The 25,065-nt window shown below is 56.2% G+C and overlaps 1 protein-coding gene across 1 annotated transcript in view; it reads left to right on the top strand.

The window, feature by feature from the left end:
• The first annotated feature begins 6,362 nt into the window (after positions 1–6,362).
• The window catches only part of TRAM2 (translocation associated membrane protein 2), a 29,659-nt gene continuing 10,956 nt past the window's right edge, over positions 6,363–25,065 (top strand). The window contains exons 1-5 of the mRNA XM_064146698.1: positions 6,363–6,578; positions 17,332–17,395; positions 21,244–21,353; positions 21,550–21,666; positions 24,087–24,145. Of these exons, the coding sequence (XP_064002768.1) occupies positions 6,459–6,578; positions 17,332–17,395; positions 21,244–21,353; positions 21,550–21,666; positions 24,087–24,145 (470 nt within the window). The 5' untranslated portion in view covers positions 6,363–6,458. The remainder of the gene's footprint in view (positions 6,579–17,331; positions 17,396–21,243; positions 21,354–21,549; positions 21,667–24,086; positions 24,146–25,065) is intronic.

Consider the following 25,065-nt stretch of genomic DNA (forward strand, 5'->3'; position numbering starts at 1 on the left):
TTACGACCCTTCTTGTGTATGGGAATCACATTGACCATGGCACTAAGTGCCCCAGCCAGGCTTGGCTTCAACACCTCCAGGCACACAGACTCCACCACCTCCCTGGGCAGCCCATTCCAATGCCAATCACTCTCTCTGACAACAACTTCCTAACAACATCCAGCCTAGACCTCCCCTGCCACAACTTCAGACTGTGTCCCCTTGTTCTGTTGCTGGGTGCCTGGCAGCAGAGCCCAACCCCACCTGGCTACAGCCTCCCTCTTGAAGGCTGCAAAAAGGCATCAAGGGAATGGAGAGCACAACCGATGGTGAGTTTAGACAATGCAGGGAGTGACCAGGGGCTCCCAAGGAGAACTGGCTGTGCCTCTCTGGTGATCTGGAAAAAGGTGTGAACAGGCAGGAACAAAGGCTCCAGCCCTAACAAACCAAACAATGCCTGGGTGAGCACCTGGGCTTGGGGCACAGCCATCCCCTGACACTGTTCCCTTAGCTTGCCCTTTTTAGTCATGGTAGCACAGAAAGGTAGGGGTGGGAAGGGACCTCTGAGAATCCCCGAGGCCAACCCCACTGCTAAAGCAGGGTTATCTAGAGCAGGTTCCACAGGATTGCTTCCAAGCAGATTCTGAACCTCTCCAGAGAAGTCCACATCCTCTCTGGGCAGCCTGAGGGCTCTGTCACCCTCACAGGAAAAACATTTCTCTTTGCAGTTAAGTGAAACCTCCCTCCTGTGTTCTACTTTGTGCCCATGGCCCCTGGTCCTGTCTCTGGGCACCACTGAAAAGAGTCTGGCCTCCTCCTCTTGAAGTCCACCTTTAGGTATTGGTAAGCATTGATTAGATCCTCTCTCAGTCTTGTCTCCAGGTTAAATAGCCCCAGGACAGCAATGTGCCCTTGTGGCCAAGAAGGCCAATGGGAGACTGGGGTGCATTAAGCAGAGTGTGTCCAGCAGATCAAGGGAGGTTCTCCTCCTCCTCTACTCTGCCCTGCTGAGACCTCATCTTGAATACTGCCTCCAGTTTTGGGCTCCCCAGTTTCAGAGGAACAGGGATCTGCTGGAGAGGGTCCAGTGGAGGGCTATGAGGATGATGAGGGCACTGGAGGGCACTGCCTGATGAGGAGAGGCTGAGGGACCTGGGGCTGCTTAGACTGAGAGGGGATTTAATCAATGTTTATAAATCTTTGAGGGCTGGGGGTCAGGAGTGGGGGACAGGCTCTGCTCACTGCTCCCTGGGATAGGACAAGCAGCAATGGATGGAAGCTGCAGCACAGGAGGTTCCAGCTCAGCACAAGGGAGAACTTCTTGAGTGTAAGGGTCCCAGAGCCCTGGCACAGGCTGCCCAGAGAGGTTGTGGAGTCTCCTTCCCTGGAGCCTTTCAAGGCCTGTCTGGATGTGTTCCTGTGTGCCCTGAGCTAGATTGTGTGGTCCTGCTGTGGCAGGAGGCTTGGACTGGATGATCTCTTTGGGTCCCTTCCAACCCCTGTGATCCTCTGTGTGTGTCTCTCAGCCTCTTCTTGACAGAGTGATGCTCCAGTCCCCTCATCCTCTGTGTAGCCTCTGCTGGTCTCTCTCCAGTAATGCTTTGTCTCTCTTGAACGAGGGAGCCCAGAACTGAGCACAGTACTCCAGATGTGGCCTCACTAGAACAGACTAGAGCAGGAGGACAACCTCCCTCAACCTCCCGGCCACACTCTTTTTAAAGTGCTCCAGGAGACCACTGGCATTCTTGGCACATTGCTGGCTCATGGGCAACTTGTCCACCAGCACTCCCAGGCCTTTCTCTGCAGGGCTGCTTCCCAGCAGGTCAGCCCCTGACCCATACTGGTGTATGTGGTTATTCCTCCCTAGGTGCAGAACTACACCTGCCCTTGAACTACATTAGAATCAAAGGATCACAGAATCATAGAATCAAGCAGGTTGGGAGAGAGCTCCAAGCTCAGCCAGTCCAACCTAGCACCCAGGCCTGGCCAATCAGCCAGACCATGGCACTAAGTGCCTCTTGACCCATATCAGAGGGACTCTGTCCCAGCCAGGAGCTGCCAGCTGTGCCAGGAGCTTGTTGTGGCAGATGCTGTCAAAGGCTTTGCTGCAGTCCAGGTAGCCTCCATCCACAGCCTGCCCCACATGCACCAGGCAGGGAATCTGATCATAAAAGAAGATCAGGTTGGTCAGGTTAGGTTCAATCTGTCCAGGACTCACTGAATGGCAGAGCAGTCTTCCAGCGTGTCCACCCAGTTTTGAGCCATCAGCAACCTGGCTAAGAGTACACTCTGTCCTTTCACCCAGGCCCCTGATGAACAGGTGGAACTAAGGGTGAAAACTGTGTCAAACAAAAGGTGAAACAGAAGGCAATGGCTTGGAAAGGTCCCAACAGAGCACGAGGGTTGGCAGCAGCCCTGCCCCAGCCCTGCTGGGATCTTGCCCTCCAGCAGCACCATTTTCCACCTCCTCCTTCCAGCCTGACTTCAGAGTGCTGCTGCCCACGAGTGCCAGATTTTGGGGTCAGCTATGCTAGACACAGAGTGAAAAACATCCTCTCCAGCTGTGAGGAGATGTAACCTCTCTGAACCAACCCAGGAAAGATTTACCCAGAAAAAAACCCCCATCTTTTCACTTCCAAAAAGACTAAAAGACAATGCTTGGACATCACAGAGAACAGCAGCATTTGCTCTGGAGTTGCTGTTATTTGCTTGCTTTTTCCAAGCTGAAACTTTTGCCATCTCCTCCCCCACCCCCCAGTTAAACAGTTTTAATCTGCTTCAAATCCCTTTTTAGTGTCTTTGCTCCTCTGTCAGTGGCTTGGCACCGACTGCATCTCTGTGCCCATCACTCTGAGGCTAAACAATAACACGGAGGGGGGGTGGAGGCTGTGGAGGGTAACCAGGGCTAATCAGGACTTGCCTAACACGAGCGAGTGCTTAATGAGAACCCAGGGACTGTGCTTCCTGTGCTGGATTTGGCTGCAGGAGAAGGCTTTGTGCTCCCAACAGCAGGTTTGAGACGGCTCAGTTCCCTCGAACGCGCTGGAGCAGCATTTCCTCCCCACTGTGAATCCTCCCCTGTGGACATGGGAGCAGCTTGGAGGGATCTATGGATGCTGGAGGAGCCAGGGGGAATACTGCACGATCAAAGGTTGTTTGAAGGGAGAATCTTTGCAAGGGAGGGGATTGGCCTAGATGACTATCAAAGACCCTTCCAACACAAGCCATTCTGTGAATCTATGATTCCATGACCCAAGCCTGTTCATGCCTTGGTTTTGCCAAACGAAGCCATTAAAGAGCCCTGCCCATTCCCCTTAATATCCTTCATACTCCTCAGGTGGCGTGGGGGTAATTTTTTAGGGACTGGCTTTAGCACATAACAGCAAACGTGCCACTTCTCTGTCCCAGAGACTTGGCTTAAGGGTATGGAAGCTCTACAGAGGGATCCAGATAGGTCAGACTGACTGGCCGAGGCTGGCTGACCAACAAAGCCAAGTGCTGAGTCCTACCCCTGGGTCACAACAGCCCCAAGCAACACTGTGGGCTTGGAGCGGCTGGGAAGCTGCCTGGCAGAAAAGTACCTGGGGCTGCTGGTCAGCAGGGGCTGAATGTGAGCCATCAGTGTGCCCAGGTGGCCAATAAGGCCAACAGCATCTCGGTCCGTATCAGGAGTAGGGGCAGGAGGAACCAGGGGAGTGCTTGTCCCTCTGTGCTCAGTATGGGTCAGGCCACACCTTGATTACTGGATTCAGTATTGGGCCCCTCACAAGCAGGATGTTGGGGTGCTGGAGCCTGCCCAAAGAAGGGTAACAAAGCTGGTGAAGCTGAGGGAACAGAGGTTGTTTAGTCTGGAGATAAGGAGGCTGAGGAGATGCCTTCTCTGCCAAGGAACAAGCGATAGGATAAGATAAAATAGCCTCAAGTTGCAACAGAGGAGGTTTTGGTTGGATACTGAGGGGAAAAAATTCTTCCTCAAAAATGTTGTCCAGCCCTGGAACAGGCTGCCCAGGGAAGCAGCTGGAGTCACCATCTCTGGAGGGATGTACAGGCCATGGAGATGTGGTGCAGAGGGGCATGCGTTAGTGGTGGACTTGGTGGTGCCAGATTAATGGTTGGACTTGATCCTAAAGGTGTTTAAAAACAAATGATTCTGTGATTCTGTCCACACTGCAGAGCATCTGGCAGCTGCTTCTCCCCACTTCCACCCAGGACATAGGTTTGTGAAGGTGATAGGATGTGGAGAGTGCTCCACACCTCTGGCAACTCCCTCTTAAAGGGGAAGGAGGTGTAGGGTTCAGCACTGGGGTTGTGAGCTTGGAGGAGAGGGTGTAGAGGCAAGTCAGTGTCAAGAGATGCTGAGGTGCTGGAAGGTGTTTGGAGAAGGGCAGCAAGGCTGGGGAGGGGCCTGGAGCACAGCCCTGGGAGGAGAGGCTGAGGGAGCTGGGGGTGTGCAGCCTGCAGAAGAGGAGGCTCAGGGCAGAGCTCATTGCTGTCTGCAGCTGCCTGAAGGGAGGCTGTAGCCAGGTGGGGTTGGGCTCTGCTGCCAGGCAAGCAGCAACAGAACAAGGGGACACAGTCTCAAGTTGTGCCAGGGGAGGTCTAGGCTGGATGTTAGGAGGAAGTTGTTGGCAGAGAGAGTGATTGGCATTGGAATGGGCTGCCCAAGGAGGTGGTGGAGTCTGTGTGCCTGGAGGTGTTGAAGCCAAGCCTGGCTGGGGCACTTAGTGCCATGGTCTGGTTGGTTGGGCAGGGCTGGGTGCTAGGTTGGGCTGGCTGAGCTTGGAGCTCTCTTCCAACCTGCTTGATTCTATGATTCTAAGATATGCTCAGGGAGGTGGTGCTGGGTCACATATGTGTGATAGGTGCATTTGTGGCTGGTTAGTGACTGGCTTGAAAGTAGCCCTGAGGAGAGAGACTTGGGGGTGCTGGTGGACAAGAAGCTCAGTCTGAGCTGTCAGTATGGACTTGCAGCCCAGAGAGCAACCAGAGCCTGGGCTGCAGCAAGAGCAGTGTGGGCAGCAGGGCCAGGGAATTGATCCTGCCCCTCTGCTCCCCACTGCTGAGACCCCACCTGGAGTACTGCATCCAGCTCTGGAGCCTCTATTACAAGAGGGCTATGGATGTGCTGGAAGGTGTCCAGAGATGGGCCACGAGGATGAACAGAGGGCTGGAGCACCTCTTCTATGAGGAGAGACTGAGGGGGTTGGGGCTGTTCTGTCTGAAGAAGAGGTGACCTTATTGTGGCCTTCCAGGATCTGAAGGGGACCTACAAGAAAGCTGGGGAGGGACTTTTTATCCTCTTGGGGAGTGATAGGAACAAAGCTGGAAATGGAGAGATTCAGACTGGATGTTAGGAAGAAGCTCTTCACCATGAGAGTGGTGAGAGGCTGGAATGGGTTGCCCAGGGAGGTGGTTGAGGCCCCATGGCTGGAGGTGTTTGAGGCCAGGCTGGCTGAGGCTGTGTGCAGCCTGCTCTAGGGTAGGGTGTCCCTGGGCATGGCAGGGGGCTTGGAACTGGCTGCTCCTTGTGCTCCCTTCCAACCCTGCCTGATTCCATGATTGTGTGATTCATGGAGAGGTGGGTGGAGATGTGAGGGGGTATCTGCTAGATAGCACATTAGATAGGTGTGGGCATGAGTGGGTACCCGGATATGCAACAGTAGGTGGGCAGAGGTGCGGGTGGGTATCCAGACATTCAAGGTGAGTGGGTGCAGGTGGGCATCCAGCAGGCACACAGCAAGTGCAGTCAGATGCAGAAGGGTGCTCGCACATGCAACATAGGGCGGGTGCAGGGGCGTGTGGGCATGGTCGGTGGGTGCAGCCGCGGGTGGGAGCCTGGACACGCATGCCAGGTGGGTGCAGCCGCGGGTGGGAGCCTGGACACGCATGCCAGGTGGGGTGCAGCCGCGGGTGGGAGCCTGGACACGCATGCCAGGTGGGGTGCAGCCGCGGGTGGGAGCCTGGACACGCATGCCAGGTGGGGTGCAGCCGCGGGTGGGAGCCTGGACACGCATGCCAGGTGGGTGCAGCCGCGGGTGGGAGCCTGGACACGCATGCCAGGTGGGTGCAGCCGTAGGTGGGTGTCCAGACGCGCAGGGTACCTGGACACAGACGCGAGTGGGCGCCCCAGACACGCACGGGAAGCGGGCGCAGAGGCGGCTGTGTGCGGGTGGAAAGCTGCGTGCAGGCACCGGGGGTGCCGCCTCCACCCCCGCGACAGGCAGGGCGTGCGTGGGGCAGCAGCCGCGGGCCAGGGCCGGGTAACGGCGGCGGCTCGGCAGGCGCAGGCGGGGGCCGGCGGGCGGCGGGGAGGGGTCAGGCGGGCGGCGCCTGCGCGGGGCCGTGCCGGAGCTGTGCCGGAGCTCCGCGAAGTTGCGCGGGGCCCCGGGGAAGTTTGGCGGCGCTGAGCGGCGGCGGGGGGCAGCGGGGCGGCGGCTCGTTCCGCTGCCGTTCCGCGCCGCACCCCTCCCGCTGCGGCCATGGCCTTCCGCCGGCGGGCCAAGAGCCACCCGCTCTTCAGCCAGGAGTTCCTCATCCACAACCATGCCGACATCGGCGTCTGCCTGGTGCTCAGCGTCCTCATCGCCCTCATGTTCGAGGTGAGGCACTCCCCCCCCATCCTCCGACGTCCTTCCGGGGAGGGGGGTGGGCGGACAGTCCCTCGGGGAGACCCTATCCACCGCCACCGTCCCGCCGGGATCAGCTGCCTTTGAACCGCCCGTGTGTGTCTGCCCACTCGTGCGTACCCCCACAGTGGACGGAACTCCCTGGGTTCCCCTACCCCTTCGCGGAGATGGCTTCCCCTTGCCCCCCGGCACTGCCTCTGCTCAGGAGGTGTTCAAGGGGGCGAGATGATCCCATCCTATTTGGGGTGCAGGAGCCCTCGATCGAGGGGTACTGAGTGCTACCTTATTCTCCGTCTCCATCCCACCAGCAGAGAGGTGTCCTCCCCCCAGACCACTCTGCGGACCCAGTTTGGCGCTGGGTCTTTTGAGGGGGCGCATCCTTCTGCCCGCCCCCCAGCCCTTCCCCGGGTCCCCAGCTGCAGGGGGGTGAGCACAGAGGGTGGCGAAGCTGCTCCTGCGCACCCGCTGGGGCTGGTCCCTGCCCCGCAGCGCGGCTGAAGCACGGAGCGGGACACACCGGCTGCCCGGACACATGCCGGGAGAAGTGAAGCCCTCACTGCAGTTCCCAGCTGTTGGATGAGCCAGGAGCGGGGGCTTCTTTCCCCTTTGGATTTTAACCTTAGCCCTGCCCCAGGTGTTCCCTCACTGCCCGCTGACCCCGCTCGGTGGGATGAGCACCAGGGGCTTCTGGGCCTCCTTGTGCAGATGCCAACATCTCCCTGGCCTCTCCCCATCCTGGCTGTTCCGCTCCGCCACGGGCTGGTAGAAGCATCCCCAGCTGCTCCGTGGGGAACGTGGGCCCCGCTGGGGTGACTGGAGCCCCCCCCCGCAGGCCCGTTGTCCCACCGCCGCCCCAGCGCCATGCGGAGCCATGCTGGGAATGCCGCTCGCATTCTCCCCCTGTTCCGTCTCCTTCCCTTCCCAGCTTGCTCCTTCCTCTCCTCTTTCGGGGAGGAGACAGAGGAGGGCTGGAGGCCACCGCTGTGCAGCTTTGCTCGGCCCCGGACACCCTAGGCAGAGGCACTTGGGGTGGCTGCGAGCCGTGGTCGAGCAGCTCGGCTGGGTCGGACCCCTCCACCCCTCCCCTCCTCCTGCCGCTTCCCCCGCGCGAACCCTCCCCTCCAGCGCAGTGCCACGTTTCAAAGCGAACCCGGACGGGAAAGGGGTGGCCGGGGGGCCTGGCGGAGGAGGATCGGCTCCTTCTGCAGCAAATCGCAGGCGGAGGAGATCCATTTCCCTAATACCCTCCTGGTGGCAGCCCCCTGTGCTTTTCCTTTCCTTTTCTTTCTTCCCCCACCCCAGCCCTCCTCCTGCTTTTTTTTGTTTCGGTTGTTTTCCTCTTTTCTTTTTCCCCCCTCCCAGCGAACGCGTTGAATGAGCAAACCGAGTTCAGCGCACAGCTGCCTGTGGGATCGTCTGTTGGTAGATCTGTGGATCTGGTTATTTAGGGACGGGGGAAGGTGCAGAACTAAGCCGAGAGGAGCAGCTGGATTCCCAGACCGCATGCAAATGTTGCGAGTTTCGTAGTTGTACTTCTGAAAGGGGAGGGGAGTCACTGAGGTTGTGTCTCTCTCAGGGTTTCTTCCCACAGGTGTTTTTTTTCTGGGTGCTAGTGCCTGTGGTTGCACACCAGAAACCCCACACTGGGGAGGTGGTACCCAGACTTGCTGCTCTAAGGGCTTTTGGTTGACTTGGAATCATAGAATCAACCAGGTAGAGACCTCCAAGCTCAGCCAGCTCAACCTAGCACCCAGCCCTCAACAAGCAACCAGACCATGGCACTAAGTGCCCCAGCCAGGCTTGGCTTCAACACCTCCAGACACACAGACTCCACCACCTCCCTGGGCAGCCCATTCCAATGCCAATCACTCTCTCTGACAACAACTTCCTAACAACATCCAGCCTGAACCTCTCCTGGCACAACTTGAGTCTGTGCCCCCTTGCTCTGTTGCTGCTTGCCTGGCAGCAGAGCCCAACTCCACCTGGCTCCAGCCTCCCTTCAGGCAGCTGCAGACAGCAATGAGCTCTGCCCTGAGCCTCCTCTGCTGCAGGCTGCACACCCCCAGCTCCCTCAGCCTCTCCTCACAGGGCTGTGCTCCAGGCCCCTCCCCAGCCTTGCTGCCCTTCTCTCAACACCTTCCAGCACCTCAACATCTCTCTGCAATGGAGGAGCCCAGAACTTCATGCTCCTAGGGCAGTTTTGAGGTGTGATGTGATGATATCCCCGTGGAGGTGGTGTCAGGGAAGAGCTTTGTGGTGTTCCTGGTTTTGTTAGATGTCTTTACGTTAAAGCTCCCCTGGTTGCTGTGAGGTATCAGGTTCCTGGTAGTGCTGCCACTCTCCGGGCAGACCTGGGGGAGATGGTGCTCGCCATGCCCAGGGGGCTTTTTATCAGTCCTCCCTCTGCACCACCTGATTGCCTCCCAGCTCGGTGACATCTGCCATTGTCTTCCCCTCAGCACAGGCTTTGTCATAACTGTTTTGCTCCTTGTGATTGTCTTACTTTGCTTTATTCCTTCTTTGCTTCTCGAGGAGAAACCAGGCTCTGCTCTTCCCTAGCCCTGCAAACCATCCATGCCCATTTGCACCCAGTTTATACTGAGTTTTCCTGGCAGCTTGAGTATTTGCACCCTGGCAACTTGAGTATTTGTGCCTTTCAACACCTCCTGAGCACCACCTCTGTGATGGTGGGGAGGACATGTCACTGTCCCTCCTCCTTGGCACCCCCCAGCTTCCCACCCCACTGCTGGGATCCCACCTTCCCCAGCGCTGGTGGCTGGGCTGAGCGGAAGCGGCGGAATCCTGCTCACAATGGACTGCTTCCTGCAGGGCAGGCACAAACGACACTTTTAACCTCTTCCCAGGCAGCCCAGGAGCTGAGTGCTTGCTGGCTCCAGCATCTGCTTGTGGTGATGCTTGAGGGCTGCCACAGCTCTCCCTGTGCCCAAGCACAGTGCAAGGTACGCCCTGAGCACGCTTTTGGGGGCGCAACCTCTTTGCCATCCAAGCAGATGAATGGGCACCACCAGCCTGGTATTTCTCTGCAGCAGGGAGCAGTTATGATGGAAATAAAGTTCAGATCTCATTGCTTGAGGCTGCAACCAAGTACTGGGTTTGGTTTTGGGTCTGTCACTACTGCTGGAGAGCAGCCAGAAAGAAAGTAGGATAGTAGGATGAACATAAGCCAGCAGTGTGCCCAGGTCAGCAAGAGAGCCAGTGGCATCCTGGGCTGGCTCAGGAGCAGTGTGGGCAGCAGGACAAGGGAGGTTCTTCTGCCCCTGTGCTCAACACTGCTCAGGCCACCCCTTGAGTGCTGTGTCCAGTTCTGGGCTCTCAATTCCAGAGAGATGTTGAGGTGCTGGAAGGTGTTTGGAGAAGGGCAGCAAGGCTGGAGAGGGGCCTGGAGCAGAGCCCTGTGAGGAGAGGCTGAGGGAGCTGGGGGTGTGCAGCCTGCAGCAGAGGAGGCTCAGGGCAGAGCTCATTGCTGTCTGCAGCTCCCTGAAGGGAGGCTGTAGCCAGGTGGGGTTGGGCTCTGCTGCCAGACAAGCAGCAACAGAACAATGGGGGACACAGCCTCAAGCTGTGGCAGGGCAGGTCTAGGCTGGATGTTGTTAGGAAGTTGTTGTCAGAGAGAGTGATTGGCATTGGAATGGGCTGCCCAGGGAGGTGGTGGAGTCTGTGTGCCTGGAGGTGTTGAAGCCAAGCCTGGCTGGGGCACTTAGTGCCATGGTCTGGTTGCTTGGCCAGGGCTGGGTGCTAGGTTGGACTGGCTGAGCTTGGAGGTCTCTTCCAACCTGCTTGACTCTATGATTAAGTTACACAGGGTTGGATGATCAGAGATGCTGTGCCCTTGCTGGGCTTTCCCCTGCGTGCAGAGCCACAACAGTGAGTCATGGTCTCCCAAACACTTGGTTGTGACACTGTAAAATGAAGGCAGCTGACAAATGAGATGCTATTTCCAGGCTTCCTGCTAAATATACTTTCCCCTCCCTGGTCCCCTCCATAGTACTCAGCAAAAAAACTTCAGGCTTTAGCAGGAGAAAACAAAATTTGTGTTTCTGGCTCCTGCAGGCTTTGCAACATGTGGGACACAGCTTAAGGAGTGAATGCTTGGGGGGAGAAAATGAGGCAGGAAAAAAGAGGAGAAAACAAAATAAGGCAGAATTTACTCCTGCTTTTAAAAAAGGAATAATGCCAATTGTGTGGGGCTGGGGGATGTGTGGGTGCAGGAGCTGAGGGGCTGTACAACCCTAAGGGGGGAGAATTAGTTTTTGCCAAAGCCAACTGTTTGCTTTTCAAAGGCTTTGGTCCAAAGTTTGGTCTTCAGTTTGCATATAGAGCCTTTGTCAATCCATACTGTGGCTCAACAAGTTTTTCTTTCAATAAACATTCCAGCTGGTGGGGGAGAGGAAGAAAAAAACCCCAGCCCAAAGCTGTAAGAAAAGCCTTTGGACAGCATTTTTATCTCTAATTAGGCTGAGTTGTTTTTCAAGCCCTGGAAATATTTCCCCAGCTCGGACTGCAGAAACTCCCCAGCCCGCCCCCAGCAGAGCTTTGGAGCTGCTTCCTTCCTCCAAAGTGGTTTTAACCCAGGCAGGGCCATAGGGATGGCTGTCTGGCTGTGGAATGCCAGCTGGGCTCTGCAAACCCTGCTGGGGAGAGGCCTGTGGGAAGGGAACCAGGATTCATGGGATCATAGACTTGGTTTGTTTGGAAGAGACCTTTAAGATGATTGAGCCCAGCTGTTAGCCCAGCACTGCCAGCTCACCCCTGAGCTGTGTCTCTCAGTGCCACATCTACATGGCTTTGCAGTCTCTTCAGGAATGGTGGCCTCACCACTGCCCTGGGCAGCCTGGGCCAGGCCTTGACAACCCTTTGGGGAAAGACATTTTCCCAAGCATTCAACCTAAACCTCTTCTGGTGCAGCTTGAGGCCATTGCAAAGAGTCACAGAATCAACCAGGTTGGAAGAGACCTCCAAGATCACAGAATCAGTCAGGGTTGGAAGGGACCACAAGGAGCAGCCAGTGCCAAGCCCCCTGCCATGCCCAGGGACACCCTACCCTAGAGCAGGCTGCACACAGCCTCAGCCAGCCTGGCCTCAAACACCTCCAGCCATGGGGCCTCAACCACCTCCCTGGGCAACCCAGTCCAGCCTCTCACCACTCTCCTGCTCAACAACTTCCTCCTCACCTCCACTCTCACTCTCCCCACCTCCAGCTTTGCTCCATTCCCCCCAGTCCTGGCACTCCCTCACAGCCTCAAAAGTCCCTCCCCAGCTTTTCTGTAGCCCCCTTCAGATCCTGGCAGGCCACAAGAAGGTCCCCTGGGAGCCTCCTCTGCTCCACACTCAACAGCCCCAACTCTTTCAGTCTGTGCTCACAGCAGAGCTGCTGCAGCCTCTGAGCATCCTCCTGGCCCTGCTCTGGACACTCTCCAGCATCTCCACATCCCTCTTGTCCCAGGGGCTCCAGACCTGGCTGCAGTACTCCAGGTGGGGTCTCAGCAGAGCACAGCAGAGGAGGAGAATCCCCTCCTGGCCCTGCTGGCCACACTTCTGCTGCTGCAGCCCAGGCTCTGCTTGGCTTTCTGGGCTGCAAGTGCACACTGCTGGCTCCTGCTGAGCTTCTCCTCCAGCAGCACCCCCAAGTCCCTCTCCTCAGGGCTGCTCTCCAGCCACTCACTGCCCAGCCTGCATTTGTACTTGGTGTTGCACTGACTCAGATGCAGGACACTCTAGTCCAACCTATGTCCTCTTGTTCCTCGGGAAAAGGGACTGATCCCCACCTCATTTCAGGTAGTTGTTGCGAGAGAGAATGTCTCCCTTCTGCCTCCTTTCCTCCAAGCTAAACAACCTCATTTCCTGAGCTGCTTCTCACAAGACCTGGGCTCCTCAATTGCAGAGAGATGTTGAGGTGCTGGAAGGGGTCCAGAGAAGGGCAGCAAGGCTGGGGAGGGGCCTGGAGCAGAGCCCTGTGAGGAGAGGCTGAGGGAGCTGGGGGTGTGCAGCCTGCAGTAGAGGAGGCTCAGGGCAGAGCTCATTGCTGTCTGCAGCTGCCTGCAGGGAGGCTGTAGCCAGGTGGGGTTGGGCTCTGCTGCCAGGCAAGCAGCAACAGAAGAAGGGGACAGAGTCTCAAGTTGTGCCAGGGGAGGTCTGGGCTGGCTGTTAGGAGGAAGTTGTCAGAGAGAGTGATTGGCATTGGAATGGGCTGCCCAGGGAGGTGGTGGAGTCTGTGTGGCTGGAGGTGTTGAAGCCAAGCCTGGATGAGGCACTTAGTGCCATGGTCTGGTTGCTTGTTGAGGGCTGGGTGCTAGGTTGGGCTGGCTGAGCTTGGAGCTCTCTTCCAACCTGCTGGATTCTGTGATCAATTTGTCCCACGCAGACAAGTTCTCTCCCACCCTGTAACCCCCCCTACCTGCCTCTTAGAATCATAGAATTGTTTTGGCCAAAAGACACCTTCAGGGCCATCGAGTCCAAGTGTCAGAGTGAAACTTGGTAAGGTTTGGATTTCTGGCTGCCTTGAGAAAAGGCTGGAGATGAGAGGGGATAACCAAAGGAGCAGGCAGAGGAGGTGGCCTCACAGCACAGCAAAAAGAACAGAAGCACCTGGAGTCACCCAACTGTGCCTCTGCTTGCTGCAGCTTCATGGCAAGGCTGGCTCTGCTCTCTGCCCTGCAAGGCAGGGGCCTGCCTGCTGCTTCATTTCCCACACCAGGGTCCTGTCTGAGAGCAAACAGCAGCTCACAGTGTCCTGTGGCTCTGAATAATCCTCCCATTGCTCTTCCTATCACAGACTTCTCCTTCCCCTGCCTGCTTGCGACATGCTCAGTGTGAGCTCTAGAGCGGTGTCATCCTCTGTGCCCATCTCTCCTTCCTCAGCTGTGCAGGGCAGTTGCAGCTGCTGTTGAATCACACAGAGCCCCAGCATGGTGGGGGTTGGAAGGGGCCTCTGGAGATCATCCAGTCCAACCCTCTTGCTAAAGCAGGGTCACCCAGAGCAGGCTGTGCCCAGGCAGACAGCTTCTGTCCAGAGGAGACTCCACAGCCTCTCTGGGCAGCTTGTTATAGTGCTCTGTCACCCTTGCAGGGGGGAGTTGTTTCCTCATGTTCAGATGGAACTTCCTATGTACCAATGTGTGCCCATTGCCCCTTGTCCAGTCTGAGAAGAACCTGGCCCCACCTTCTTGACCCCCATCACTTTAGGTATTGATAAGCATTGAGAAGATTCCTTCTCAGTCTTCTCTTCTCCAGGCTAAACACACCCAGGTCCCTTAGCCTTCTTTCCAAGAGAGATCCTCCAGTCCCTTCATCTCTGTAGTCTCTGCTGGACTCACTCCAGTAGTTACAGAACCATAGAATGGTTTAGGTTGGAAGGGACCTCAAAGCTCAGCCAGTTTCAGCCCCCTGCCATAGGCAGGGACACCTCCCACTAGAACAGGTCACTCGAAGTCTCATCCAACCTGGCCTTGAACACCTCCAGGGAGGTTGTGGAGCACAGAAGCACCCAATGTGATCAAAGATCAAAGATCACATTGGGTGCTTCTGTGCTCCACAACCTCCCTGGGCAACCTGTGCCAGTGTCTCACCACCCTCACTGCAAACAGCTTCTGCCTAAGAGCCAGTTTCAATCTCCTCTCTGGCAGTTCAAACCCATTCCTCCTCATCCTGTCATTACCAGACCTTGTCAATAGTCCCTGCCCAGCCATCCTGTAGCCCCCTTCAGATCCTGGAAGCCCACTCCAAGGTCTCCTTCTCCAGGCTGCACAGCCCCAGCTCTCTCAGCCTGTTCTCATAGCAGAGCTGCTGCAGCCTTCTCAGCATCTTGGTGGCCTCCTCTGGGCTGGCTTCAGCAGTTCCATGCCCTTGTGCTGGAAGCTGCAGAACTGCACACACTACTCCAGGTAGCTTCTCAAAAGCTTGAACTGGGAAGCCCAGTTTGGATGTAGGGTGTATGCCTGGGGTTGTGTGGTGCTGTTGCAGGATGAAGCAACTTTGCTTTTCCTAAGCCAACAAGGTCTGCAGGCCAGAAGTGTCTCCTGCAGCCAGCCTGAGGCCAGGGGCTGCGATGTGCTTTTTCCATTACCACCCCACAGCACTCTGCTTGTGGTTTCCATCTTCCCTGGCTGAATGCCTCTCACATCTACTCCTCCACAAGCAGAGCACAACTTGGGGCATTTCTTTTCTTTTTTACTTAAGTGGGGGAAAAAAAAAATCTTTAGACATGGTGAACACAGGCTGTGAAGTTTGTTGTCCCCCAGCCAGGGCACAAAGGAACCAAATGAGGCTCAGCAAGGACAAGTGCAGAGTTCTGCACCTGGGGAGGAATCATAAACTGCAACAGTACAGGCTGGGAGGTGATCTGCTGGAGAGCAGCCCTGTGGAGAGGGACCTGGGGGTGCTGGGGGAGAGCATCCATGGCACAGCAATGTGCCCTGGTGGCCAAGAAGGCCAATGGGATCCTGGGGTGCATAAAGCAGAGTGTGTCCAGCAGATCAAGGGAAGTTCTCCTCCCCCTCTGCCCTGCTGAGACCTCATCTTGAATATTGCCTTCAGTTTTGGGCTCCCCAGGTTAAGAGAGACAGGGATCTGCTGGAGAGGGTCCAGTGGAGGGCTGTGAGGATGATGAGGGGACTGGAGCACTGCCTGGTGAAGAGAGGGACCTGGGGCTGTTGAGTCTGGAGAGGAGAAGACTAAGAGGGGATTTAATCAATGTCTATAACTATCTGAGGGCTGGGGGTCAGGAGGGGGGGACAGGCTCTGCTCACTGCTGCCTGGGATAGGACAAGCAGCAGTGGGTGTAAGCTGCAGCACAGGAGGTTCCAGCTCAGCACAAGGGGGAACTTCTTGAGTGTAAGGGTCCCAGAGCCCTGGCACAGGCTGCCCAGAGAGGTTGTGGAGTCTCCTTCTCTGGAGCCTTTCCAGGCCTGCCTGGATGTGTTGCTGTGTGCCCTGAGCTAGATTGTGTGGCCCTGCTGTGGCAGGGGGTTTGGACTGGATGATCTCCTTGGGTCCCTTCCAAGCCCTGCACCCTGTGAGCTGGTGAAGATGGGCAGCACTCGAGCTGGTGGAGCCGAGCCGCTGGCTGGTTGCTTAATGCTGATGGGGGTGGGATGAGAGCACTTGGCAAAGCCTCTGTGTGTGTGTGTGTCCCCTGCAGCTATGGTCCTGCAAGATGTGAAGCAATATCTCCAGCTGAGTTTGTAATAGCTGGCAGCTCTGAAAGCGAGGCAGCTGCCTCCCTGTGAGGTGCAGCTCAGCGCTGGCGCTGCTCAGCAGGTACAGGGCTTGCTGGAGCAGCTGTGTGTGAGGCACAGAAGGAGGAGCCACTGCAATGGGAAAAATCTCTGGTGAGCTGCTGTCAGTGTGGGGTTGGGCAGATTGGGGGTGTCCTTAGTGCTCTTCTGCTGCTTTTCCCCCACCCTGTGTGGCTCTTATGATTGCTTACAGCACTCTGACCTCAGTGGTCCTGTGGCCATTGGTAAACTGGATCAGCTTCCACAGAGATGTGAGGACTAAACCCATGCATAGCTTGTGAGGTTTTAAAGCCTCTGAGCTTGCTTGGGTGCTGCTGTGCCTAGCTGGGCCAGGCTCCTACAGGGTTCTGCACTTTGGCTACAGCAACCCCAAGCAGCACTACAGGCTGAGGCCAGAGTGGCTGAGAGCAGCCAGGCAGAGAGGGAGCTGGGGGTGCTGGCAGAGAGGAGCTGCAGAGGAGGCAGCAGTGCCCAGGTGGGCAGCAGAGCCAATGGCATCCTGGGCTGGCTCAGGAGCAGTGTGGGCAGCAGCACAAGGGAGGTTCTTCTGCCCCTGTGCTCAGCACTGCTCAGGCCACAGCTTGAGTGCTGTGTCCAGTTCTGGGCTCCTCCATTGCAGAGAGATGTTGAGGTGCTGGAAGGTGTTTGTAGAAGGGCAGCAAGGCTGGGGAGGGGCCTGGAGCAGAGCCCTGTGAGGAGAGGCTGAGGGAGCTGGGGGTGTGCAGCCTGCAGCAGAGGAGGCTCAGGGCAGAGCTCATTGCTGTCTGCAGCTGCCTGGAGGGAGGCTGTAGCCAGGTGGGGTTGGGCTCTGCTGCCAGGCAAGCAGCAACAGAACAAGAAGACACAGTCTGGAGTTGTGGCAGGGCAGGTCTAGGCTGGATGTTGTTAGGAAGTTGTTGTCAGAGAGAGTGATTGGCATTGGAATGGGCTGCCCAGGGAGGTGGTGGAGTCTCTGTGGCTGGAGGTGTTCTTGCCAAGCCTGGCTGGGGCACTTAGTGCCATGGTCTGGTTGATTGTTGAGGGCTGGGTGCTAGGTTGGACTGGCTGAGCTTGGAGCTCTCTTCCAACCTGCTGGATTCTGTGACTCTCTCGTGGCTCCTGGAGCAGACAGCAATGAGGAGTGGTTTTAATGCATGCTGATGGCCTGCAAGGTCTTGCTCCTGTTGTGCCCTGAACGATGGTTGGCTGTGAGGGGAATTTAGCAGCTTCCCCCACTCTGGCTGGCTGGGGGCTTTTACAGCTGCATTGCTTTTTCTCCCTCTTGTACACACCCCTTTATCCAGGCCCCTGCTACAAAACCTCCTCCCTAGCAATCCCAGTTGTTGGAAGGCATTCCTCTGAGTGAAGCCAGAACCTGCACATCCTCCTGGATTTGCCTTTCCCAGCACAAGAGGAAAGGGACATAAATGGTGGCAGAAGAAGGGGTTCAACAACTGATTTGCTTCTTTTCCCCCTCTCTGTGTGTCTGACAGGTTACAGCCAAGACTGCCTTTCTGTTTATCTTACCTCAGTACAACGTCAGTGTGCCTACAGCAGGTAAGAGATGCTTCTGCTGTGGGTACCCCAGGGGGAAAGTTGAGTTGTGGTCTGCCCCAAACCCTCTTTACCAGCTGGCCTGGGCACAGCCTTTACTCATGCACACTGCTTGGTCCTCTGGTACTAAAGGAGGTGTTTTAAATAAGTTGATTGGGGGAAGAGCAAAGTTTCAGTGGCTCAGAATGCACTGATCCTGCCTGTCAGCCCTGCTGCTGCCAGAGATGGGAAGAAATGCTTTCCTTGGTGGGGGGGCTTAGGGCTTTCTCGATGCCTTGTTTCTGCCATGGTCAGGCTGCTCTGTGTCTCTGCAGGGTAAGGATCCTTCTCCAAGCCTGGTCAGGAGAAAAACAAAGTTCCCTGATTGCATGGCTGGAGTGGTTCTGTGTCCTGCCAAGGAGCAGGAGAGATGTAGCTCTTTGCTGAAGGGTGGGTGCTGCACAGGTAATTCCTCTCTGGTTTTGGCTGTTGGGAATGGCACCAGGTGAGGGTGTGGAAATGCATGTGGAGCAATAGCATCCCTACTCCAGGCAGCTTATGGGCCTGGTCATAAAATCATAGCATGTTTTGAGTTGGAAGGGATCATCACAGGTCAGCAGAGACATTTCAGTCAGATCAGGTTGCTCAGAGCCCCATCCAACCTGGAATGTTTCCAGGATTGGGGCATCTGTGGCCTCTCTGGGCAACCTATGCCACATTAAAGATGTCTTCCTTATATGTGCTCTGAATCTCCCCTTTTCTAGTCTAAAAGCATCATCCCTTGTCCTGTTACAGCAAGCCCCACTCAAAAAGGTGGTCCTTATCTTTCTGCTAGGACCCCTTTAAGTAGTGAAAGGCTGTACTGAGGTCTACCTGGAGCCTTCTCTTGTCCAGACTAAGCAACTCCAACTCTCTCAGCCTGTCCTCCTAGCAGGATGTTCCAGCCCTGTGATCATTCTTGTGGGTTCCTCTGTACTCACTGCAACAGTTCCCTGTCTTTCCCATGCTGAAGACTCCAGAGTTGGATCCAGCAGTGCAGGTGATCCACATGGAGGGTGATTAAAGCAGGCTCTGAGCTGGCACAGCTCTGAGCCTGAGGGAGCCAAAGATGGGCAGTGGAGTCGCCATCCCTGGAGGTGTTGAAGCCAAGCCTGGCTGGGGCACTTAGTGCCATGGTCTGGTTGATTGGCCAGGGCTGGGTGCTAGGTTGGACTGGATGAGCTTGGAGCTCTCTTCCAACCCGCTATAGTGATTCTATGATTCTATGCAGGAGACAACTGGAGGTTCAATCCTTGTTTGTATTTTGGCTACCAGTAGCTCACTTCCTAGCTGAGAGCCCCTGAGGGCCTGGCAGTGATCTGGCCACCTGCATTAGGGCAGCAGCAGCAGTGATCTGGGTAAGGCTCTGAGCTCAGGATGGGCCAAGTGCCTGAGGCAGAACCTGGCCTGATGGCAGCAAACAGCAGATAATTACAAGCGTTTGAGTAATCATCCAAGGGATGAGCAGGGTGGTTGGGATTAGTGAGAGCAGGAGGAGGCAGACAGGTGGAAGATAAAAGGTCTGCCCTTGGAATCTCTGGACGGCCTGGCTGATGAAATTGCCCAGCTTCCAAATCAAATTGCAGGCTGTGCTCCTGGGGCACAGTCCAGATGACTTCCGCTGCCCTCCTGCTGAGCCCCCCCTAGCAGGGCACCTGGGACCACGGTGTAGGGCATGAGCTGGCCGAGCTGTGGGGAGGAGGTGGTGCTGCAGCCAGCTTGCTCAGAAGAAGAGTCATTGCTCCCCCGGATTCTTGCAGGTCGTTTCACACTCTGCACAAGAAGGATGATGTTGCCTGGCAGTTGGCAGGTCTCGTTCTTGTCTCCCATGCTCAGCACACAGCTCCTGCTGGAGCAGCTCCTGCAGTGCCCTAGCGAGAGGAGGCAGAGCAGTTGCACATGTGCATAGTCTTGTTTTTTTCAGCCTTGCAACTCTGGCTCCTGTCCTAGCTGGAGCTGTGAGCTCGGTGGCACAGGCAGAGTTCTGACCTCGGGGTTTGCACAGCAGCCACCCGGGAGGCCTGCACGGACCAGGTGGTGTCACATCCTCACACCAGGTGCTGTCATAAATCATAGAGTCACAGAATGGCTCAGGTGGGAAGGGAGAGACCTTAGAGATCATCTGCTCCATGGGCAGGGATGCCTCTCAAGTAGAAGTGTGGCCAGCAGGGCCAGGGAGGGGATTCTCCCCTTCTACTCCACTCTGCTGAGACCCCACCTCTGTAGTACTGCAGCCAGTTCTGGAGCCCCTGGGACAAGAGGGCTGTGGAGATACTGGAGCATGTCCAGAGAAGGGCCACAGGGATGCTGAGAGGGCTGCAGCAGCTCTGCTGTGAGCACAGACTGAAAGAGTTGGGGCTGTGCAGGCTGGAGCATAGGAGGCTCCCAGATGACCACCTTGTGGCCTTCCAGGGTCTGAAGGAGGCTACAAAAAAGCTGGGGAGGGACTTTTGAGGCTGTCAGGGAGTGGCAGGAGGGGGGGGAATGGAGCAAAGCTGGAGGTGGGGAGAGTGAGAGTGGAGGTGAGGAGGAAGTTGTTGAGCAGGAGAGTGGTGAGAGGCTGGACTGGGTTGCCCAGGGAGGTGGTTGAGGCCCCATGGCTGGAGGTGTTTGAGGCCAGGCTGGCTGAGGCTGTGTGCAGCCTGCTCTAGGGTAGGGTGTCCCTGGGCATGGCAGGGGGGTTGGAAGTGGCTGATCCCTGGGCAACCTGTTCCAGAGTCCCACCACCCTTGTACTGAAGAACTTCTTTAAGACTCAGACTAAACCTACTGTCCCTCAGCTTAGAACCACCATACACCCCTGTGAGATGTCCCCTCTCCATCTTTGGATCTTCTTTAACTGGTTTGGCTCCAATGGGACCTTTAAAGGCCGTTTAGTCTAACCCCCTGCAGTGAGCAAGAGCATCTTCAGCAACATAGGTTACTCAGAGTGCTCACCCTGGCATGTTTCCCATCTCACACCTTTCTGGACAACCCAAATCTTAGTTATGTACCTTAAATCTTAGCAATCTGGACTGCATCTTTGCTGGAGGGGGAGCAGGGCTGGTGACAAACTGGTCACCTCCCAAGAGGAGAGGACAGTCAGGGTCAGAGTGAGGGAAAGCAGCAATTTGGGGTGAGCTGAGCATCATCTCGTGATGCTTTCTGCACCGTGCCACGAGGAGAGCAGCTCTCTGCACTCTGCTTCCCCCCTGTAAGCTGCAGGGCTGCAAATAGTTGCCTAAATGCAGATGTCTGGGCTATGTCAGGTGCTGCTGGGTCTCCTGTTGCTCTAGAAGAGCAAGGCCTCCTGTGGATCCTGTGTCCCCTCTGTGGCCTCTGTCTCAGATCTCTCAATAGCACAAGGCACCTGCATTTAGGCAGCAGCTTTCAGGGCTGAGTGTTGGACTAGGTGTTGGGTGGAAGTCACATCCCAAGCCTTAAAGCTCCCAGTGGGGTGTCCCAGATGGCAAGAGCAATCTCTACCTGCCCATCACCTGCTTCAGGGCTGCCTCTGTGTCTTCATCCCTCCAGGCTGGTAAATTCCTGTCCGCACAGCCAGGCTGTCCTCAGCCCCTCACCTCTGACAGGAGAAGCTTGAAATGTCCTGAGTGTCACCTCCCTTGAGGTGTGTAACTATCAGAAGAGAAACCATCCATCCCCTGCTGGTGACCTGACTCAGGCTTGGAAGTCCTTTTCTCCAGCCCTGCAGCACAGTCATGGCCTCTCTCTGCCTTCACCTCTCTGGTGGCCCCGTCCAAGCCGCGTGTTGGGAATAGTCCCCCTGCCCACTAACCCTTGCTTGGAAATGGTTTGGGCCATAGGGATGTGACCCAGGATTTGGTCTCTTTGCAGATGGGGAGCTAGTCCAGTATCACTACGGGCTGAAGGATCTGGTTACTATCCTCTTCTACATCTTCATCGCCATCATCCTGCACGCGGTGGTGCAGGAGTACGCCCTGGATGTGAGTCTTGTCCTGAGTCAAGTGGCACCAGGAGGGGACATGGTCCTGCTGTAGGTCTGGGAGTGGTCTGGGGGTTGAGCTGGTGCTGAGTGAGCTTTCATCTCGGGGGGCTGCTTGGGATGGTGAAGAGGAAGAGGAGGGAGGGTTGTTGGCTCATCTCTTCTTGTTCCTTTTCCCTCGCTCTGCTCCTTCCCAGAAAATCAACAGGCGCCTCCATCTCTCCAAAGTCAAGCACAGCAAATTCAACGAGTCAGGACAGCTGGTTGCCTTCCACCTCAGCTCTCTGGTGTGGTGCTTGTACGTCGTGGTGACGGTGAGGCTCGGGGCTGCCTGGGCTTGGGGTTCCCTGGGCAGCGTTTGGGGCTTCTGCAGCTCAGAACCCCAGCGGCAGCAGAGAGGCCCCAGCCGGTCTCTGGGCCAAGATGTGCACATTGCAGCAGGTCTGCTTTGAGGTGGGGTGGGATCTTGCCAGCCACTGAGCTGGGGCAGTTTGAGGAGATCCTCCTGCTTTGTGCAAGGTGCAAACAAATGGGATGTGAAATCCTCTGGCAGAAGTCCTGCCTGGCCCTCTCATCTCCACCTGCTGCTCTGGGACCTGCCATCTTTCTCACCCTTATTGTCCTCCTCGTTTGAGTTCAGTGCTTTGGGGATTTTAGATGCCCTTTGCAGGGTCGTGGGGTGAGTGGGCAGGTATTTGTGACCCCTGTCTTTGTGGTGCCCCTCTTGGTGAGCTGTCAGTGAGGGGAATGCTGCAAATGGGGAAGCCACTCCATGCCTTGGGTTGCATTAGGGATGTTTCAAGGCAGAACCGCTGGGACAAAGCTTCAGAGTGAAAATGTTTTGGGTCTGGGGAGGGAAGGAGAGATCTGGCAGTTTTGGCAGCCTCTTGATGATGCTCCAATCCTGATTGCCTTTGGAGTCCAGCTGTGGCCTCCACCACGGTGCTGGGGATGGATGCTGAAGGGCAGGTCCTCTCCTCGCTACTCAGGAGGTCCTGCCAGCCCCGCTCAGGGGACCACTACCTTTACCAGGCCACAGTTCTAGGCATCTGCTGGTACTGCTCCTGCCATATAGGGCTGTGAGGAGGGAAGCTTTGGCAACAGTCAATGCTGCTGGTTTTGGGCTGCCCTCATGCAGCACCAGCCTCTCCTCTCACAAGCTGTGGAGCTGGAGCCTCCTTCATTGCTGTGATGTGCTCCTCAAATGCCCCACGTGTGTAGGACGTCACTCTTTGCAGCACTTGCACTTCCCCTGGCCTCTTTCAACCAAAAAAAAGGGCTCAGGGCAGCGAGGGCCTGGGCAGTGGGGACAGGGAGGTGCTGGGCAGGATGATTTCTCGTGCCAGCATCAGTTTGCAGAGCCTGACGCTACAGGGCAGGAGCTGTGCAGGGGAGGAACGTGGAGAGAGCCCCATCCTGTCATCTGCCCTGCAGGGAAGAGGCTGCAGGCAAATGCAGGCAGGTGGGAAACTGAAATGTGCAGTGCATCTGAAATCAGTTTTGCAGGCGTTTTCCATTCCTCTTTCTCTTCAGAAGCAGTACTTCTGCTTTGGGGAAGAAGCACCCCTGGGCCACACACACCACTGCTTGTAGGTGTGTGACCAGCATCTTACCCCTGCGCCTCCAGAGCATCCCTCTTGCATTGCCCAAGCCCCAGCACATCCTGTCCTGACCCTAAGGCTCTCTGTGCAAGCGAGCAAGCAGCCTTCAAGCAGCCTGAGAACGAGGCTTGTGCGAACCTCAGGAGGTTCAGCAAGGCCAGGTGCAAGGTCCTGCACCTGGGTCGGGGCAGTCCCCGATGTGAAAACAGGCTGGGGCATGAAGGGATTGAGAGCAGCCCTGCAGAGAAGGGCCTTGGGGTATTGGTGGGTGAAAAGCTGGACATGAGCTGGCAGTGTACACTCACAGCCTGAAAGCAAACTTATATTGGGCTGCTTCCAAAGCTGTGTGGCCAGCAGGCTGGGGGAGGGGATTCCACCCCTCTGCTCTGCTTTGGTGAGACTCCACCTGCAGGACTGTGTCCAGCTCTGGGGTCCTCAGCACAAGGAAGATATGGACCTGTTGGAGTGGTCCAGAGGATGTCAGAAAAAGGAGAGGGCTGGAACACCTCTGCTGTGAGAACAGGCTGAAAGAGTTGGGTGGGACAGCCTGGAGATGAGAAAGCTCTAGACAGACTTTCCTGTGGCTTTTCAGTGCTTAAAGGGGACCTATCAGAAACCTGGGGACAAACTTTTTAGCAGGGCCTGTTGCAAGAGGACAAGGGGTGGTGATTTTAAACTAAATGAGAGGAGGTTCAAGCTAGAGTGAAGGAAGAAGTTGTTACAGAGAAGATGATGAGACACTGGCACAGCTCGCCCAGGAAGATGGTACAAGCCTCATCCCTGGAAACATTCCAGGCCCAGTTGGATGGGGCTCTGAGTAACCTGCCCTAGTTTAAAGTATCCCTGCCTAATGCATGGGGTATTGGACTGGGTGACCCTTCCAGCCCAAATATTCGATGGTTAAGCCTCCCAGTACAGGGATCTGATGAAATGGGAGCCAGATGCTAGAGACCCACGAACGTGGCTGAGCTCTGGGGAGCTGTGCCTGGGCTCGTGCAGGGGACACGGTTTTTACTGCGGGCTGAAAGGACCTGAGTGTCATCCCCAGATCCTCTGTGGCATTCTCCTGCCCCCTCAGAGCCACCTGCTGCCTGTTTCTCTTGCTGAAGGCTCCTGTCTCTGCTCTTTTCCAGGAAGGATACATATCAAACCCCCGGAGCTTGTGGGAGAACTACCCCCACGTTTATCTTCCGTAAGCACTCGCGAGGGCATTTTGTTCTTGGCTTGACCACTTCCTTCCTCTGCATGGGTTTCCCTGCAGTGGGAAGCAGCCTGCTGACAGCACAGCAGCCTTTGCATGCACAGTTCTGCAGGGACATCACAGTGAGGGCCTGGGGGTTGTCTCCTTGTGGCCCCAGGGAGGGTGTTCAGAGTGTCCTCTGGGCTCGGTTACTCATCTTGGCTGCTCCCTGCTTAATACGCTGGGAGGGAGTGCTGCTGTTGAGCAAGATCTGCACAGGCTGGAAAGCTGAGGCAGAGGAACCTGATGAAGTTCAACAAGGGCAAGTGTACAGTCGTGCAGCAGAGTAGGATTAACCCCATGCTTCAGTACAGGTTAGGGCTTGGCTTGCTGGAAAGCAGCCCTGCAGAGAAGGACATGGGAGCGCTGGTGGGCAGGAAGTTCACCCTGAGCCAGCAGTGTGCCCTCATGGCCAAGAAAGCCAATGATGCCCTGGGGTGCATTTATAAAAGTGAGTCCAGCAGGTCAAGGGAGGTTCTCCTCCCCCCTCTACTCTAGATGCAGAGTATTGTGTCTGTTTTGGAGCTTCTCAGTTCAAGAGAGAACTGGAGAGAGACCAGCAGAAGCTACACAGAGGATGAGGGCACTGTGGAGCATCTCTCTTGTGAGGAAGGGCTGAGAGACCTGGGGCTGTTCAACCTGGAGGCAAGACTGAGAGGGGATCTTCCCAATGCTTATCAGTATCTAAAGGGTGGCTATCGAGAGGATGAGACCAGACTCTTTTCAGTGGTGCTGGAGACAGGACAAGGGGAGCAGACCCAAACTGGAATGCAGGAGGTTCCATCTGAACATGAGAAGAAGCTTCTTTCCTGTGAGGGTAACAGTGATGGATCAGGCTGCCCAGAGAGGCTGAGCAGTCTCCTTCTCCAGAG

The sequence above is a fragment of the Pogoniulus pusillus genome, chromosome 7, assembly GCF_015220805.1.
Source record: "Pogoniulus pusillus isolate bPogPus1 chromosome 7, bPogPus1.pri, whole genome shotgun sequence".
In the NCBI taxonomy this organism is placed as follows: domain Eukaryota; kingdom Metazoa; phylum Chordata; class Aves; order Piciformes; family Lybiidae; genus Pogoniulus; species Pogoniulus pusillus.